This window comes from Egretta garzetta, unplaced genomic scaffold, assembly GCF_000687185.1.
Source record: "Egretta garzetta isolate BGI_Z169 unplaced genomic scaffold, ASM68718v1 scaffold156, whole genome shotgun sequence".
Lineage (NCBI taxonomy): Eukaryota > Metazoa > Chordata > Aves > Pelecaniformes > Ardeidae > Egretta > Egretta garzetta.
This window is the reverse complement of record NW_009260125.1, coordinates 2,596,753-2,611,870: the sequence shown is the minus strand read 5'-3', so window position 1 is coordinate 2,611,870 and position 15,118 is coordinate 2,596,753. Positions and strand designations below refer to the sequence as shown.

At 40.8% G+C, this 15,118-nt stretch overlaps 1 protein-coding gene across 7 annotated transcripts in view; it reads right to left on the bottom strand.

Moving 5' to 3' along the window:
• Positions 1 to 15,103, bottom strand: part of CDHR3 (cadherin related family member 3) — a 64,300-nt gene extending 49,197 nt beyond the window's left edge. For 5 of the 7 annotated variants that reach the window (XR_004842351.1, XM_035896853.1, XM_035896856.1 and 2 more), the window contains exons 1-2: positions 14,728 to 15,103; positions 7,416 to 7,586 (exon numbers count right to left, since the gene is read on the bottom strand). Coding sequence is in view for 5 of the 7 variants with exons in the window: in XM_035896853.1 (XP_035752746.1) it covers positions 7,416 to 7,586; positions 14,728 to 14,793 (237 nt within the window). In the remaining 2 variants the exon portion in view is untranslated. Of the gene's footprint in view, positions 1 to 7,415; positions 7,587 to 14,727 lie in introns of those variants that run through there. The other 2 variants (XM_035896855.1, XM_035896854.1) reach the window with 2 other exon arrangements.
• Between the last annotated feature and the right edge of the window lie 15 nt (positions 15,104 to 15,118).

Below are 15,118 nucleotides of genomic sequence, written 5' to 3'. Positions count from 1 at the left end.
AACAGCTTCCAGAAATAAATACCAAGAAGCTGGCAGCAAATTCTGGAATTTCCCCATACCTCTTAGCCCATGGGGACACAGGCTGACCTTTCAGATGCAACATAAGCCCAGCTGATTTCCTCAGGCTTTTGCCTGAAATGAAGGCTAGCTCAGACAGTTTGGGTGTTCTAGGCAGGCAGGAAAGGATTACTAACATTAGCTCAATATCTTAATTGCTGTACTTAAGAGGCTGCATACTTGCCTGGAGCTGGATCCAGCAGAGAGAAAGCTCTCACTGACTTCACTGGGGTCTGGATCCGTTTTGAAGGAGCTGGGGAAGTGGCAGGAAGGATGGACATTTTACCTGCTGGTACAAACTGTCACGGCTCCACTGAAATTTGCACCAGTCGAGCTTTCACCCGAGACACACACAGCTTTATGAAGCTACCACAAAAATTCACAAATTGTTTTCCTGTGCTAAGGGGCAGCAGTGAGCTGACAAGCCAAATCTCTTTAAGAATCAAGAGGTGGACAGTCCAAAATGTTCACACACCCAGCAGTCCAGCTGGATGGACAGTTCTAATGAAAGAAAGGTAATGTCCGTACATGTTTAACAACAGCACCTATGTAGGTGCCAGCTGTGACAGGACAAGGGGTAATGGTTTTAAACTAAAACAGGGAAGGTTTAGGCTAGATATAAGGAAGAAATTCTTTACAATGAGGGTGGTGAAACACTGGAACAGGTTGCCCAGAGAGGTGGTGGAGGCCCCATCCCTGGGAACATTCAAGGTCAGCTTGGACGGGGCTCTGGGCAACCTGATCTGGTTAGGGATGTCCTTGCTCACTGCAGGGGGGCTGGTATAAATGACCTCCAAAGGTCCCTTCCAACCCAAAACATTCTATGATTCTATGTATCTTTTGTTTCAGTTGACACTAATGGTAGACAGTGGTTAGCCATTTTGCTTTACTGATATTTGCAAACCTGTTTCCTTGCATAAACCATTTTTCTGGACACGGGCATTTTTCTTAACAAAACCAGCTTAAGCTGTACAGTCCACTCAGTTGTTTCATCTCAGCCTGGGCTACCCCAGGCTAATGTGCCCACACAACTGCTGGTGTCGCCACACAGGGAACTGGATCCACGAATTGATGCTGGATAAGAACTGAGCAAGTGGATGACACAGCCAGGAACAAATGCCCAGGAACTAGGGGGTCTGGGCAAGAAAGTGCCTACAGAACCACTGCCTAAAACACTCCCTTCATTTGTGTCCAGAGGATGTGGAGTAATGCTGGTTCAGATTGTGGGATACACCATAAATGGGTTTTGCAGTCCCTGAAACCTCTTAAGTTGTTGCTATTTTGTGAATACAGAAATTTAGCCTTGCCTCTGTTTTAAAAAAAAAGTCCTAAACATTATACTGTTAGCTTTTTCTGTTGACTTAAATGCTCTGTGAAGTATCAGAGGGGCAGTCACCATGTCCCAGCTAAATGGTTTGTTTGTAGAAAATTACTTTCTATTCTTAAACTAAAAGAATTTAATCAAGTGTCAGAAAACAAACTACATCTTGACAGATTAGCAGGGTTGCTGCTGTTAAAATAAATTTGTTGCCAGATTTGTTTACAAAATTTTTCTTTCAGGGATGGGTGAACTTCCCAGAATTTGCCAATCTTTTGAATAAATATTGTGGAGGATTTGTAAAATGAGAATTAATTAAACTTTTCCTCTGAGTGTAAACCGGGCATTTTGCTCAGTGTAAAAAATTGCTCGCAAGCAAAGGGAAATCTTTTTTGGGAGGGTGGAGAGGCAAGGAAATCTGAGCACTCCCTTTCCTTTTCCAAACAAAATTTGGGATATAATAACTATGACTAATACGGGAATTGTAATTTATACATTAGATTTGATATATCCCTTTTTAACTTTCTTCACAGTTCTGAACTGAGCTCAATATGTTTGATTTCAGCTTTCAAATCCCTCAGAGGTTTGTTTATTTTTCTACAAGTCTTTTTGGTTTGGCTGCTTCTGTACAATACGTGGCAAATGTGTTCATTTCTGGACATGGGGCTTTTTGATACTGACTCCTATATATGGCTTGTGCTGCTCTAACGAAGGCCTTTGAGTGTTAGTTTGGATGGGTGGTATCACCACCTCAGACAAAGAGAGAAGCTGATTGTCATCATCCATTCATTCTGCTGGTATATCCGAAAGGACCAGATAATGAAATGCTCATCCTAGCCAGGGGGGAAACAAGGATAAGTATTTGCATTCCACCTTTTCGCTCACTGCTAGTTGGGGGTTTTATGGGGATTGGCGTAGGGGGACGTTATTTTTTTAAGTGATCATGAGGAAAATATTCTTCACTTATGAAACAATAAACAGCAAACCTTCTGCTCTTTCATGTATAAAGTTAAGAAATAGTCACTAAAAAGATCTGGTCTGTTAGAGTGATTTTGCTGTGGCTCCACTGGACAGGAAACCCAAAGATGGTAACTGTTCTCTAAGAAAGAGACAAACAATCCTCTCATTTAGACTCAGATTTTTTTTTTTTTTTGGTCAAATGCTACTAACCTGAGATATTAGTCCTTGACAAAAGCCTTCCACTGATACCATTTGGAAGATACTGTTTCTGACAACATCAGTGGCAGATGTCAGTCTGGCAATGGATGGTCTGCCAGTGGCAGCAACAACTTGAGGGACATCAACAACACTGTCCAGGTGAATTAAGTACATCGACTGTTGGTAAGTCCTACTGGTAAGTTACAAAATTGTTCATGGAATTCACAGAAGACATGTAGCATTCAGGCAAACAGTCTTTCCTTAGGTGTCAAATCAGGAGGATTGATTCTTCCCAGTTTCCTTTCCATAAAAAATGTCAGGCTTTTGAAATTATCGTGACTGGTCTCAAGGGTTTGATCAGTCAGAGCTACCACATGCTGCTGCTGTCCTAATTAAACTAAACTCCACTGGATCCATCCTTCCAAAGCCTTGCTGGGTGCATTTGAGCAGTGCTTCCCACGGTCATATGTATGAATTTGCATGTTGGCAGGATGGATAAGCGTCTCCTTTTTAAAGACAGCCTCAAGCTTTTGCTTAAAGAGGCTAACACTGCCACTAGCAACTAGGAAATCCTGGCAGATAGTCCACATGAATATCTCTTTCTATATTTGCGCAATGTCAAGCACACTATCAGCACTGAATAAATAATAATCATAGAAACCTGGAGTCAGCCAGGAAATAGCTGTGAATGAGACATTCATATTTTAAAACTCAAAACTGCAAAATTATCTTGTTATGATTCTGGGAAAACTTTTCTTTTCCTTTTTCCCTGTTGTTTTCCTAAAGAAGAAGAAATGCTAATGCTGCTGCTGAAGGTACAAAAAAAAAAAGTTTACTTGGTCCCATATTACAGAATTACACATCTGAAGTGTCCTGCCTGCTTAATACATAAAATCCCCTCAAGGAACAAAATGAAGAACAGTCCTAATTTTAATCCAAAGAATCCATTTCTAACTGAAAAAAAAAAAAAATTAGAAATGGAATATGAATGTATTATATGGGAGAAAGAGGGAGAGCAGCTGAAAAACAGTTTCAACAGACAATCTTGTTCTTGATAATGTCTGGACAAAGTCAACTTTTTTCTAAATATGATTGAAACTCCATGTTAAAAGGGATTTATATGGTCATAAATCTTTGAAACAATGAGCAAAATTCATGGGGAATTCAGTCTCCAGCTCTATAGAAACAATAATAAAGGGCAACTCCCTTTGGTGAAACAAGTTGAATTTGGTAACTCTTGTTTAATTCAGACTCTTGACAAACATTCAGGGTTGCTCTTTCTTCACAAAAGAATCAGTTATGTCTCCTTCTCTGTTGAGGTATAGGGCTCCTATAGCATGCTAAGGGTATTTCAAGACTGTATTTTTATGGTTACAGATGAGAAGAAACAAATGCTTAAGGTACTTTAAAATCTGCTTTTATAACTGCTGCCAGGGATACACGTACAGACATTTTTTTCATGTATTGGTCATCCTTAACAGAAATACAATGCCTCAGTATAGCCAAATTGCAATTAAGCTAGTCCAGAAGCATTTGTCAAAAGATATAATGGCAAGGATTATAAAGGAGAAGAATAAACTGGAGACATAGAATGCCAAAAATCACCATCTGCTGAGATGATGGAGTAGCATGCTCAAAGCTGTTAAGGTGTTACTAGAGCTGTTGTATGTTGCAACATTAAACAGTTAATTGCAGTTCATGGGCTTTAAGTAAAAGGACTGGGGACTGCTTTTTACCATAGCAACCACAAAAAAGAAATCTCTTAAAGCATGTATGCAAGTGCGCCAACAAAAAAGCAAAGAAAATAAATATATTTGGAATTCAGCATTTAAACTATAATTATTTGAAGAAATTCCTCTTTCCAAATTTACATTCAGAGTATCCTGGAGAGAATAAGACATTCATTCCAAAATTACCAAAAATCTTTCCTGAGGGTTGAGAAGATACATTAGATTCTGTATCTTATCTCACTGACAACTGTTACGATGACTCCTGATGCTTAGGTAAACAGAGAAGGGAAGAGAATGTATAGAAAAGAAAGGAAAACTTCTAGCATCTCATTGATGCATGGCCACTTGTGCTGCAGGCAGGGTACGGGTATAAGTGAATCGGTCAAGATCACGTGTGGTCTATTGTTTACCTTTTGCCACTCCAACCATTTCTGTTGTTTGCTGAGGACAGTCTATTTGTGCTCTTTTAGCATGAGAAGCAAGTTACGGTGACAACATTTCTGATTGTTTAATCCCAGGTCAGGTCAAGTTTGAGAGAAGGACAGGAGAAAAGGAAAGTAAAATGACAGTGACATCATCACCATTCTTTAAATATTAACACATGACATTTTGATACAGATGGAACTTCTTGTCCCTGTTCCCTTTTGAAATAAAATGCTGATGAGTTCAAACATCTTTCCAGATGTGGTTCAGTTTTGATGGAACAGTTATTTTGATGTATGATTCTTCTGAAGCCTTTACAAGGGCTGGATAGCTGTAGGAGCAGCAGATTAGGGAGGCAGCCCAGCAAACTACCTGGAGCAGTGATCTAAAAGGTGAGATAGGTGGTTGAAGAGCAAGGAGGAGTGAGAACGAGGGAGGTCCTGCCGGTTGCTGTACCCAGAGGATACACCGAGGGCAGGAGACAATAGGAAGGATTGTATTTCACCAGCCCTGAACTAACTAAAGGTTTGAATAAGGAAATGTTTTTAAAACATCTATGGTAACTGCTGAAAACAATTATGTCTGTGGTATCTGCCAACTCTCATAATTATCTGCTGTTGTTTTAAAAGTCTGTATGGGAAATTTTGCAAAATCTAGGACCAATAATCCCATAGCTGACATAGCATGCTCTTAGATGCTTACACCACAAATGTAGTGTGAGAACTGAACAGAATAGTTGGCTACATTAAGATTCAGATTGACAAAGACAGACTGAGGGGGTTTTGTCAGCTGATGTAAAAATTTCCATAGGCAACAATATTAAACCCTAAATAAATGGAGGAACTCACCCACATAAGGAGCACTTTCAGGACCTAGAGATGCCCTTTGAGTTTTCCCTCTACAAATCCAGAAGACCCATGTTTATGGCTTCATCCACCCATAAGTTCTGAAACAAGACCATTCCTAACCCCTCCAATGTAGACTCATCTATTTCAAGGAATTCATACTGTAATGCTATTAAATGTTGTGTTTATCATGGGGCTGTTGTTAGGTCTTTTCACCACCATAACTCACTCTGTTTACATACAGCCTCTAATGTCATATTTGTATTTGTTTATAACAGTATGATGTAAGTTTTGGTCCATTGGTTAAGAAAAACTTTAGAAATATTTAAAAGTGCCCAACTCTATTGTGACATGAACACAATTCAATAAAATGCCACTGCTTATGCTACTAATAGATTTGACTGAGTTGTATCATTGCGCTAATTATGATGACGCATGAGGGCACAGAAAAAAATGCTCCACTGTTCTTGTAAACAGAAAACACCTCTTGCCATAGAGAATGGACAGTCAAAGTATGCTTAGACAAATAGTCTTCCATGAGATTTTTCAGCCCACTATACATAATGCCTTCTGATTTTGACTACCTTCCTGTATCACAGGCTGTAACTGTAACAGTATTTTGAAGTCACTAGTAGCTGCAATGCCAAGAGGAAAAAAAATGTTCTTAAGGCAGAAGAAAAATAGGCATTACATTATCAGATTATTATAGCCTTTGACTGTAAATATGAATGCAAGTAAAAATGTAAGAGCTCAGGTTTGGTATATGTGGAATAAGACTCCAGTATCACACAAGGAAGAAGACAAGTTTGTGTTTAGTAACTTGTTTGAATTTGAGCATTTTAATTTTTTATTATTATTGTTATTGTTATTACTATTATTCAGCATAATTAAACACAGACACGTTCGAAGTCTTTTGAAGGAAAAGCATTCTTTTAATCTGTCAATTAAAATATTTGGAAAACAACAGCCAGTTCTGGGCTATAATCTTGCATCAAACAAACAGGTATCTGAAGTTGAACTACAAAATATTCAGATTATAATGTTATAATGATTTTTAGTTAATTTTTCCCCTAAACCAGCATTGTTCACTTTTCATCAGTCTTGTAACTTTTGCATATACCAGATGTCACGTGCTGAGTATCTACAAAACAAGACTTGATTCAACACACAGAGCTGCATCACTGGAGGTTATTAGCCTGTTAAAATGCTTTATGGCCATAGATGTACAGAGATTTTCTTAATCTGAACCTGGCAAGTTGCAATCCTAGCTCCTATGCATTTCAGAAGTGTGCACCCTTCATAGGCAACATGGGATATTTTTAATAATGTCTCAACTTTTATTTTGTCATCTTGACTAACTTGTTTATCCATTTAACCCCAGAGTATCATTAGTACTGTGTGCTTACACATTGTCTGGTTGAAGGAAATAGTGCCTTAGGAACACTCAACAGAACATAGGTTTCCAATAAATAGACTATCAAAGAACAACCTATTTATATCATCAAGAGGAGGATCTAATTAAAAAATTCATTAGATCGGTGAGACCATAACTGAGGTCTACTCACATGTGGTCTCTGCAACCATATTGCCTTTGTAAAATGTCGGGTGAAGAGTCTGATGACAGAAGCGTAGGGTGGCCTGTGAGACGTTTTGAAGGATGACAGTATCAAAATGTCTACAAAACAATCTCTCATTGCATGTAAGCCAATGCTTAAATATCAAATATACTTTTTACTTCAGTTGCCTTTAGTTGTTAGGCACGTTACTCACTATGCCCAAAATCCTGCTAAGGCCTTTGGGATCCATTTGAACTGAATACAGAATTTGCAGTGCTTATCAGAAGATACTATCTTTGACTCTTCCAGGTTGGGATGGAAATCTTACCAGGACAAAGGTCCTTGCGAAGTTAGCACATCGATGCGAGGAGCTACAAGCGACTTCCCTGTACAATAGACGAGACACAACTGATTTCTTGCACTCCACTTCCAGCCAGAAATACAAGACGAACAGGCTTGCTTTCTTCTGCGATTTCAACATGTCTGCTTCCTGTATGGGCTGGAAATAGGACATACCATAACAACTGTCAAAACATTTCAGAACCTCAAGCAAGGTGTAATCAGAGCCGGCTTCTGGAAGCAGCGAGGGCTTGGGGAGCCATGCAAGTGGGCTGGGCCCTCTCTGCTATCAACCGATTTAGGGCCCAAACATGACCTCCACCAAAGGAATCACAGTTTGACCCTCACTCAAACCTCTCATCTCGGCAGCCCCAAAGTTTCAGAGCCGCGCTGAAGTAAACTTGAGTGTCTCCTGAATGGTGAGGGACAGTCTGTCCAGGCTGAAATCTTTATTTCAATGTTTGAGCAGACCTTGGGGTGAGCCCCCTCAGCCCACCCAAGCAGACCGCCTGGTCCTGCCAGGGACAAGTCCCCATTTACAGTGGGGATCAGCCAGCTGCTGGGAAAGGGGGACAGCCTGTGCACCAGCACTTGTGGAAAATGGCGGAAGGGGAGGCAGGCCCCCACACTGAGGGAAAGGGGCCTCCAGCCAGGACCAGGGCAAGGCTGGGAAGGATTGCTGGCTTCCCAGGCAGAGGCAGAGGAGAGCTGGCTGCTGAAAGTGGGGGAGAAGGAAAGGGGGCTTCCCCCAAGCAGGTGAGGAAGCGTTTAGAGAGAAGAGGGCAACTCCAAACAGCTTTGTGAGGAGAGAGGCAGCTCGCTGGTGGGAGGTGAAGAGATGACTCAGGGCTGGGAGAGAGGCATGGGAGAGACCTGTCCTCCACCGAGGGAGGCAGGGAAAAAGAGATGCTCCTAACTGCAAAGCAGGGGACAAAAAACAAGGCAGGGCATATGAAAAGACATGGTAGTGTTTGGTGAGGCAGCTGGGCCCAAGTGGGAGGGTGGCGAGTGAGAGGCCGGGGAGCAAAAAACAGGCCCCAAGATGGTGCCTCAGCCGAGTGACCTGGTGGGAGATGAAAACCCACCCTGCAGTGTTAGGGTAAAAGTGACAGAAAAGAGGGAACAAAATTCAGAAAATCGAAGAGTTTGGGAGAAAGAAGGATACAAAGAGGAGAAATATGGCATCTGTTGAGAAAGAACAGAAGAAAATTGATTATGATACGGTGAGAGAGACGCAGTAAGTTGCAGTTGTGTTGTGTGCTGCCAACACACACAAACGTGGCTGGTGAATGGAAAGTTATAATATACATTATTCAGCAGGGCAAATTTAATTTTTAATGAAAGTATATTTCTATGCCTACCTCATGAGAAATGTGTGAAGATCTTTGGGGACCTGTGTTTTGTGGTTTTCGTTATTCACACAGGCATTGTGAGAGAGCAAAGCTTAGGAACATAGCGTGCTCTTTGAATGCAGACTTAATACTGAGGCAAGGTAACTTTCTCCATCCCCAAGTGGTTTTCTATCTCAAAATCTGAAGAACTTTGTCATGTCTTTCAAAAAGGCAGGGAAGTCCTACAAGAACTTTCTACTTTTCTGTCCCAACTGTATGGTTAAGAGCCTTCCTCTAGACTCTGGATATGGCCTTCAAAGATATTATTGTTGCTGTTATTTACCAAGAAATTGTTTCAAATAAAACAAAACAGATAAATATTTAATAAGTAAAATACAAGTGATTCGCTGCACCAGCGATAGATACACTTAATTTTAAGAAGCAGTATGAAACATACATGGACCGTGTTTTAAAACAACTCCCCTGTAATATTTCCTGAGTACCTGTCAATAGGAGGAAATTGAATTTTAGTCTGTCAAGTACTCTTCGACCTGTCGTTCCTGTCTCCCATCTTCCCAAAGAGCCACACTGCTAAGAATCCACCCCTCAGTCTTCCACAGTGAATGTACTCCCCTGACCTGGTCTAACCCTCGGTTTGTTGCCATAAGTCCACCTGATGAAGGGCTAGACCAGGGACCTTGGGTAGTGTGTTTTAAGAAGTGAGTTTGAGATGGAGGTTTCATACGGGTTGTATCATACTGCTGAGAGGTGTTTGGTGGAGGCTGGGACATGGGGAACGTTCTCAAGGGAGAGAAAATACTGGAAAGGAAGATGGGTCTGAACTGAACTCCTAAGGGACTCCTGGCTGAAACCTGAAACTGTTGCAGAAAAAAATGAAACTGTTTTGCTTCTTACAAGCAATTGGTAAGTCCCCGTGTCCAGTGGAGATGCATGTCTGCATTGTACAAAAGCAGTCCTATGATACACTGATAGTTACCATTACTGGCTTTGGTATCAGGAACACTCCAGCTATGGTAATACAGTAGATAAGATAAATTATCCTCTTGAAAAGCAGGATAAATTAGCTGCAGTACAGTGCCATGTTAATGCATCTAGATTACAACCAATACTTGAGCAAAATTGTTTAGAACAAGCTTTTAGACACTGGAACAGAAGGACATGCAATTTATTTTTTCACAGTGCTTGCGTAACTCTCTTGGGTTTGAAATGTGTAGTAACTGTTGATTTCTACCTCTAGTTCATGGCCTTTTTTTGGTAGCATTTCTTCTTTAAACTTTCCAGACTTCACTGTAATAAGTTATCTTATTGTGCATTTTCTGTTCATAGATCTGTGCGGTATACCTCTCTTTAGATTTCCCATTTTATCTGATCAGTGCTGCTGTAGTGTTTCAAGCATTGTTTTGTTTTGGGTGAAGCAATTTGCAACACTTGTTTGAGAAATACGTTTTTGTCAGGATACAAGAGTATCTCGCTTAGAATTTCTTTTTCAGTTCTCCATTTTTCTGACTGTTCTTTTTAAAGTGCTGGCTTCTTTGGCTAAGATGGAACCAAAAGCTTAATTTAGTTTTTTTTCTTGTGTTATTCCAGAGGACATTAAAATAGATTTCTCTGCTATAACTGTCTATTTAATACAATTTTCTTGCTCAAGTCTTCTGTGATGGCACTCACATGGTGTTTGAGACAGCTTCTGAAATTATGAAGAGATCAGAAATAGCACAGGGACTGAACTTCTGGCCAGAGTGGCTCTAGGGAGACTGGCTCATAGTGGCTTTTACATTTGCCTTGCTAAGTGCTGAGTTGTTTTAATGGCCATCCTGTATGCATCTTTTTGCAGAAACCTAGACATAGGACTTCTTGAGTATCTGGTTTGTTTAATGAATTTAGCTACTCTAATTATCACACAGCAGACTAGGATGCTACACTGTATTAAAAAAAAGTTTCAGTACCAGTTTCGCCAGAGAAAGGCAGCGCTATCTATCTGGTGGGTTTTGCACCTTCTCAATACAAACTTCTCTGGTATCTTTTCCCCTGAGGTGCAGCTGTAGTATTAAAAAGAAACTTAATTTATACACTGTGGAAAGAGAGACTACAGATAGATAATGTACAGGTTAAAATTAGCAAGAGTGTAAAAGTTCACTATAAAAATAATTTGCACACAAGTCAACATAAATGAGTTTTATACTTTCTCAACGTCCTGGAGGAGGATTGAAGTTTCTGTACTTCTCTGACTAACAGCCAGCTAGTTTGCTGGTGCTTTTCTTATGCAAATTGCATCACTGACTATCTTTAAGAAAGTCTTGTGATTCATTTACTGTTCCATTCCCACCAAAGTAGGTACCTGGGTTCATAAAACTGTCTGCTATGCAATAATTTCTGCTGTATAGGATAAAGCCACTATTGTGGCAAATCCATTGCAAAATAGGATCCTGAGGAGTACTAATGAATCTCTTGCCAAACTGCTTAAATCATAACGACTTTGTCACATGAACATCATATGTTTATAATCTTGTTATGATACTGAAGCCTTATACATGTGGGTTTTGTAATACTTTTGTAGCCAGTTTAAAGCCATCTGGCACGCTTATTGCCAGGTATACGTGATTTAAAGCAGAGGGTCACAAATTTTTGTTGTTGTTGTGACTACACATGCACCTTCAGCAAACTCATGATGTTTTCTCAGTGTATGACAATGGAGTTGAAATGGAATCATGTAATTATTTATTAGTACATGGTGACTACATACGATGTTCCCGATAGCCACATGTGAGAATTGCTGGGTTAGTTTGTTGTCTCTTAACACTTAGATCCTGAAAATCATATAAATGTTGGATTGATCTCCACATAAGCCAAAGACTGATACACAGCTTTGGATCTCTTCTAAGTGTCATAACTTTTCCTGTGCTTTTAAAAAGCCCAAGTTTTTAACTATAATTCTAGTAAGTAGATATAGGAACATATGATTTTTATCCCCTGGTTACTTAGCAGAAGGCTTGCATTTGGAGATTGTCTTATTAAAAGACCAGTGATATATGGATTAAAAAGATTAGAGTTAAGGTTTCATCTGTATTTTGCTGCTTATTAATTAAAGGCCTTAATTTGCTTATAGTTTACTTTTTTAATTCCATGTTATGATTGATCACTGTAGTATTTAGAAGCTGCAACCAAGATCAAGACTGCATTATATTAAATTCTGAAAAACCACATAGTAAAAGGAAACCCCTACTTGGCAGTTGAAATAAAACAAGATCCACAGGGACCGGGGAGGTAAAGAAGTACCTTTCCTGACTGACTTAATTATTTTTCTGTGGCAGAGTGACTTGTTCAAGGTCACAGAAGACTAAAATTTCTGTATTGGTGAGCAGGTCAAAAAGAAACAGAGGATGTTTAATCTTTGAATTCACGTGCATTTTTTTTTTACTAATTTCCTATGGAAATAAGTCTTCTGTGATCGTGTTTGTGCCTTTCTCTCTTTTTTTTCCTCTTCACCCATAAGTTTTGGACCCATTGATTAATATAAATAAATTTGAAAGAGGAGTAGAAGTCTTAAATTAATTGTCTTTCTACAAATTTTGTGAAAAGGAAAAGGGAAGAAACCATCTCAATGCCCTTGCTATGGTAAAGCTGCAGCCCGAGTTCCCATTCACAAGCAAGAACTACGTATTCTCAGCCACGGGAAAAACTTCTGTCATGTCAGATTGGCTCTCTCCCTATTTCGCTACAGGGCTCTAGAGCGTAAGGCACAGTTGTCCACCCTACATACACTAGTTTGATTTGGCTCCAATCTGGAGTGAAATAAGGAATGTTCTTAGGGAGGAGCCCTGGCTCAGGAGGGAGGCTGCTTTTCTGCAGCTTCAGGACTTGCACCCTACAAGCCAATGGAGCCAAGCCAACCTGTAGTATGCTCAGGGATGGGGTTCATTCTTCGGTGCAGACTGTAGAGGTAGCATAGACACAGTCAAAGCAGAACTTGGCACTTTTCAAACAAAACACGCTGATCGTTGGAAAGCCAGGCATCCCTGTTCTGATGATTACAGAACCATTTGTTTAATGATAATGTTGTTCTTGTATATATATGGCAGGGAGAAGGAAGAATTCCTCTGGGAGGGCTTTAGAAACCTTTCTCAAACTGTAAGTCACTGGATTGTTTCTGTCTAGGAAGGAATTGGTACATCTTGCACCTTTGATTTTATGCTAATTTTCCTTCATACGGTCTGTTTCTGTTAGAGCCTAGACTGTAGTTCTGCAGTGTGTCATGGTAAGCAGCATGTAGATTAATGCCATGTGTTAAAGTCGGAAAGTTTCTTCGCTTTTTTTGCTTGGTTTGTGGCAGCTTGTATTAAATAGTTTCCCCCTCCCCTTTTTTCTCAGCTGTGTGGTTAGGAATTGCTCTATTGCTTGTGTATCCTGTGGCAGTGTTTAGTATTAGTTAGATGTTTGATGGGGATTTCCTGGGTGCTCACACATTTGCCTTTTGCATCTTCCCTCCAGATACATGTCTTGGGTTATCACAGAAGTGTTATGGTATAAGCTGTGCAGTGTAACTTCATTAATTATGAGCCTATTTGGCTGCTGTCAAGACTTTTGCTCGACTATCTTGCAGTGAATTTGAGCACAAGCGCCAAATATGGTTGACTATTAACTTCACACCATTTATCATTCCTCCTAAGGAGTTCCATCTTGCTGTTCCTGACTACAGAGTTTTATGTGTAGTGAGCAGGGTTTTCAACCTCAACATAAGCAGTTTGTGTCTACTCTTTATTTTTTCTTCTTCATTGATGATTATGTCTCCTTATAATTAAAAACATCAATCACATCCATTCCCAGCCGAATTTTGCTAAGATTAAGTCAAGCTCTTCTCATATGATACACTCTTAATTTCTCTGATCATTCTGATAACCCTTTCCACACTTTTTTGTAGGAAGATGAATTTAAACTGGTGGCTAGAACTGTACTTAATGTTCCTGAACAGGTCTTGCAGGGCTTTGTATTATATCATGGCTACTCTTCCTCCTCCTGGAAATTGTGTGTGCAATGTATCTAAGGTCACACACCTTATGGGTGCTTCACGTTGGTTGCTACTAAGCCTGCTGCGACTGACTGGTTCTCTTTTGAGGCGTACTTTGGTGAGCTTTCAGCTTCTTTGATTGTTTCAATTGTGTTCCTGCAGTTTCTTGTAGCTAGTTACATGACCAGAGGCACTCTGGCCAGGCCACATGGTATGAAAGCTTTTAGGCTTGCCTCCAGGTATTAAGGATGGGACTTCCACCTACTTTTTGGAAGAGGTAAGAGTGTGAATGCTGGCTGTGTTTAATACTGCATCTGTTGACAGTGTATATAAGGCAAAGGGTGTTTGTCCTTTGCCCCAGGTGTTTGTCCATTTTAGCATTGTCAAGAGCCTGGTCTCAATGAAATTGTAAGAAATTTACTTAAATCCATGGTAGGCTCTAGCACCATATACCTCTTTGCAGGCAGCAGCGCTGACTTCAGCAACTCCTGTCCTGGCTCTCTGGCCACTGCTCCAACCCTTGAGCTGGCTCTAAACACCATTCTTTTTTTTCTTGAGCCTAGATTAATTCCATGCTCTGCTTCAGCGTTGCCCCACAACGGTTTGAGCCAGCAAGTGAATGGTGACAAAGGGTCTTAAATGTGTGGCAGGGAAGCGAGGCAGGACAGGGAAGGGGCCGGTTAAAGCCTACACCGCCACTCCGAGAAGTGTCTGTTGAACCATAAACTTCAATCGTCCGTACTCCTGCCGGGGCTGCACAGCTGTGGGAAAGATGCTGCATGGGGAGCCAGTGAGGCTGCTTAAATGAAACCAAGCCCTTCACCAGCGGTGTTTGTGTTTGGCTTAGTAAGTGTGAGCTGGAGCAACGGTCTTATGCTGTTAATTCCTGATGCAAATTAGGCAGATGGAGCACAAAAATTTTCAGTGTTCTTTCCTATTCTTACCTCAATGGAGAAATAAACGAAGAATGACACAGCCCTAGGATTAAATGAAAAGCGTGTACGTCCCATAAGTTAGGTACATGGAGATGAAAACCTCGGTATTATTTGAGAGGAGCGGGACCTGTGAGCGCAGAGCTGCTGTGCCGTAGCCTAGAACACCAAAACAAGAGCAAACCCAGCTGCAAACAGACGAAGCCTGTACTCACACACGGATTAGGGAGTATTTGGACAACAAAATGGCTGTGGTTGCGGTTATAGGTGATCCGCAGGGGCGCAGCTGGAGGAGGCCGGGGGAAGGGGGAGCCCCGACACCGCGATCCGGGGCCGTCCTCGGGCGGCGCTGGGGCGCGGGGGCCGTGCCGCAATTACCGAAAGCGAGTCCCAGGGACTTACT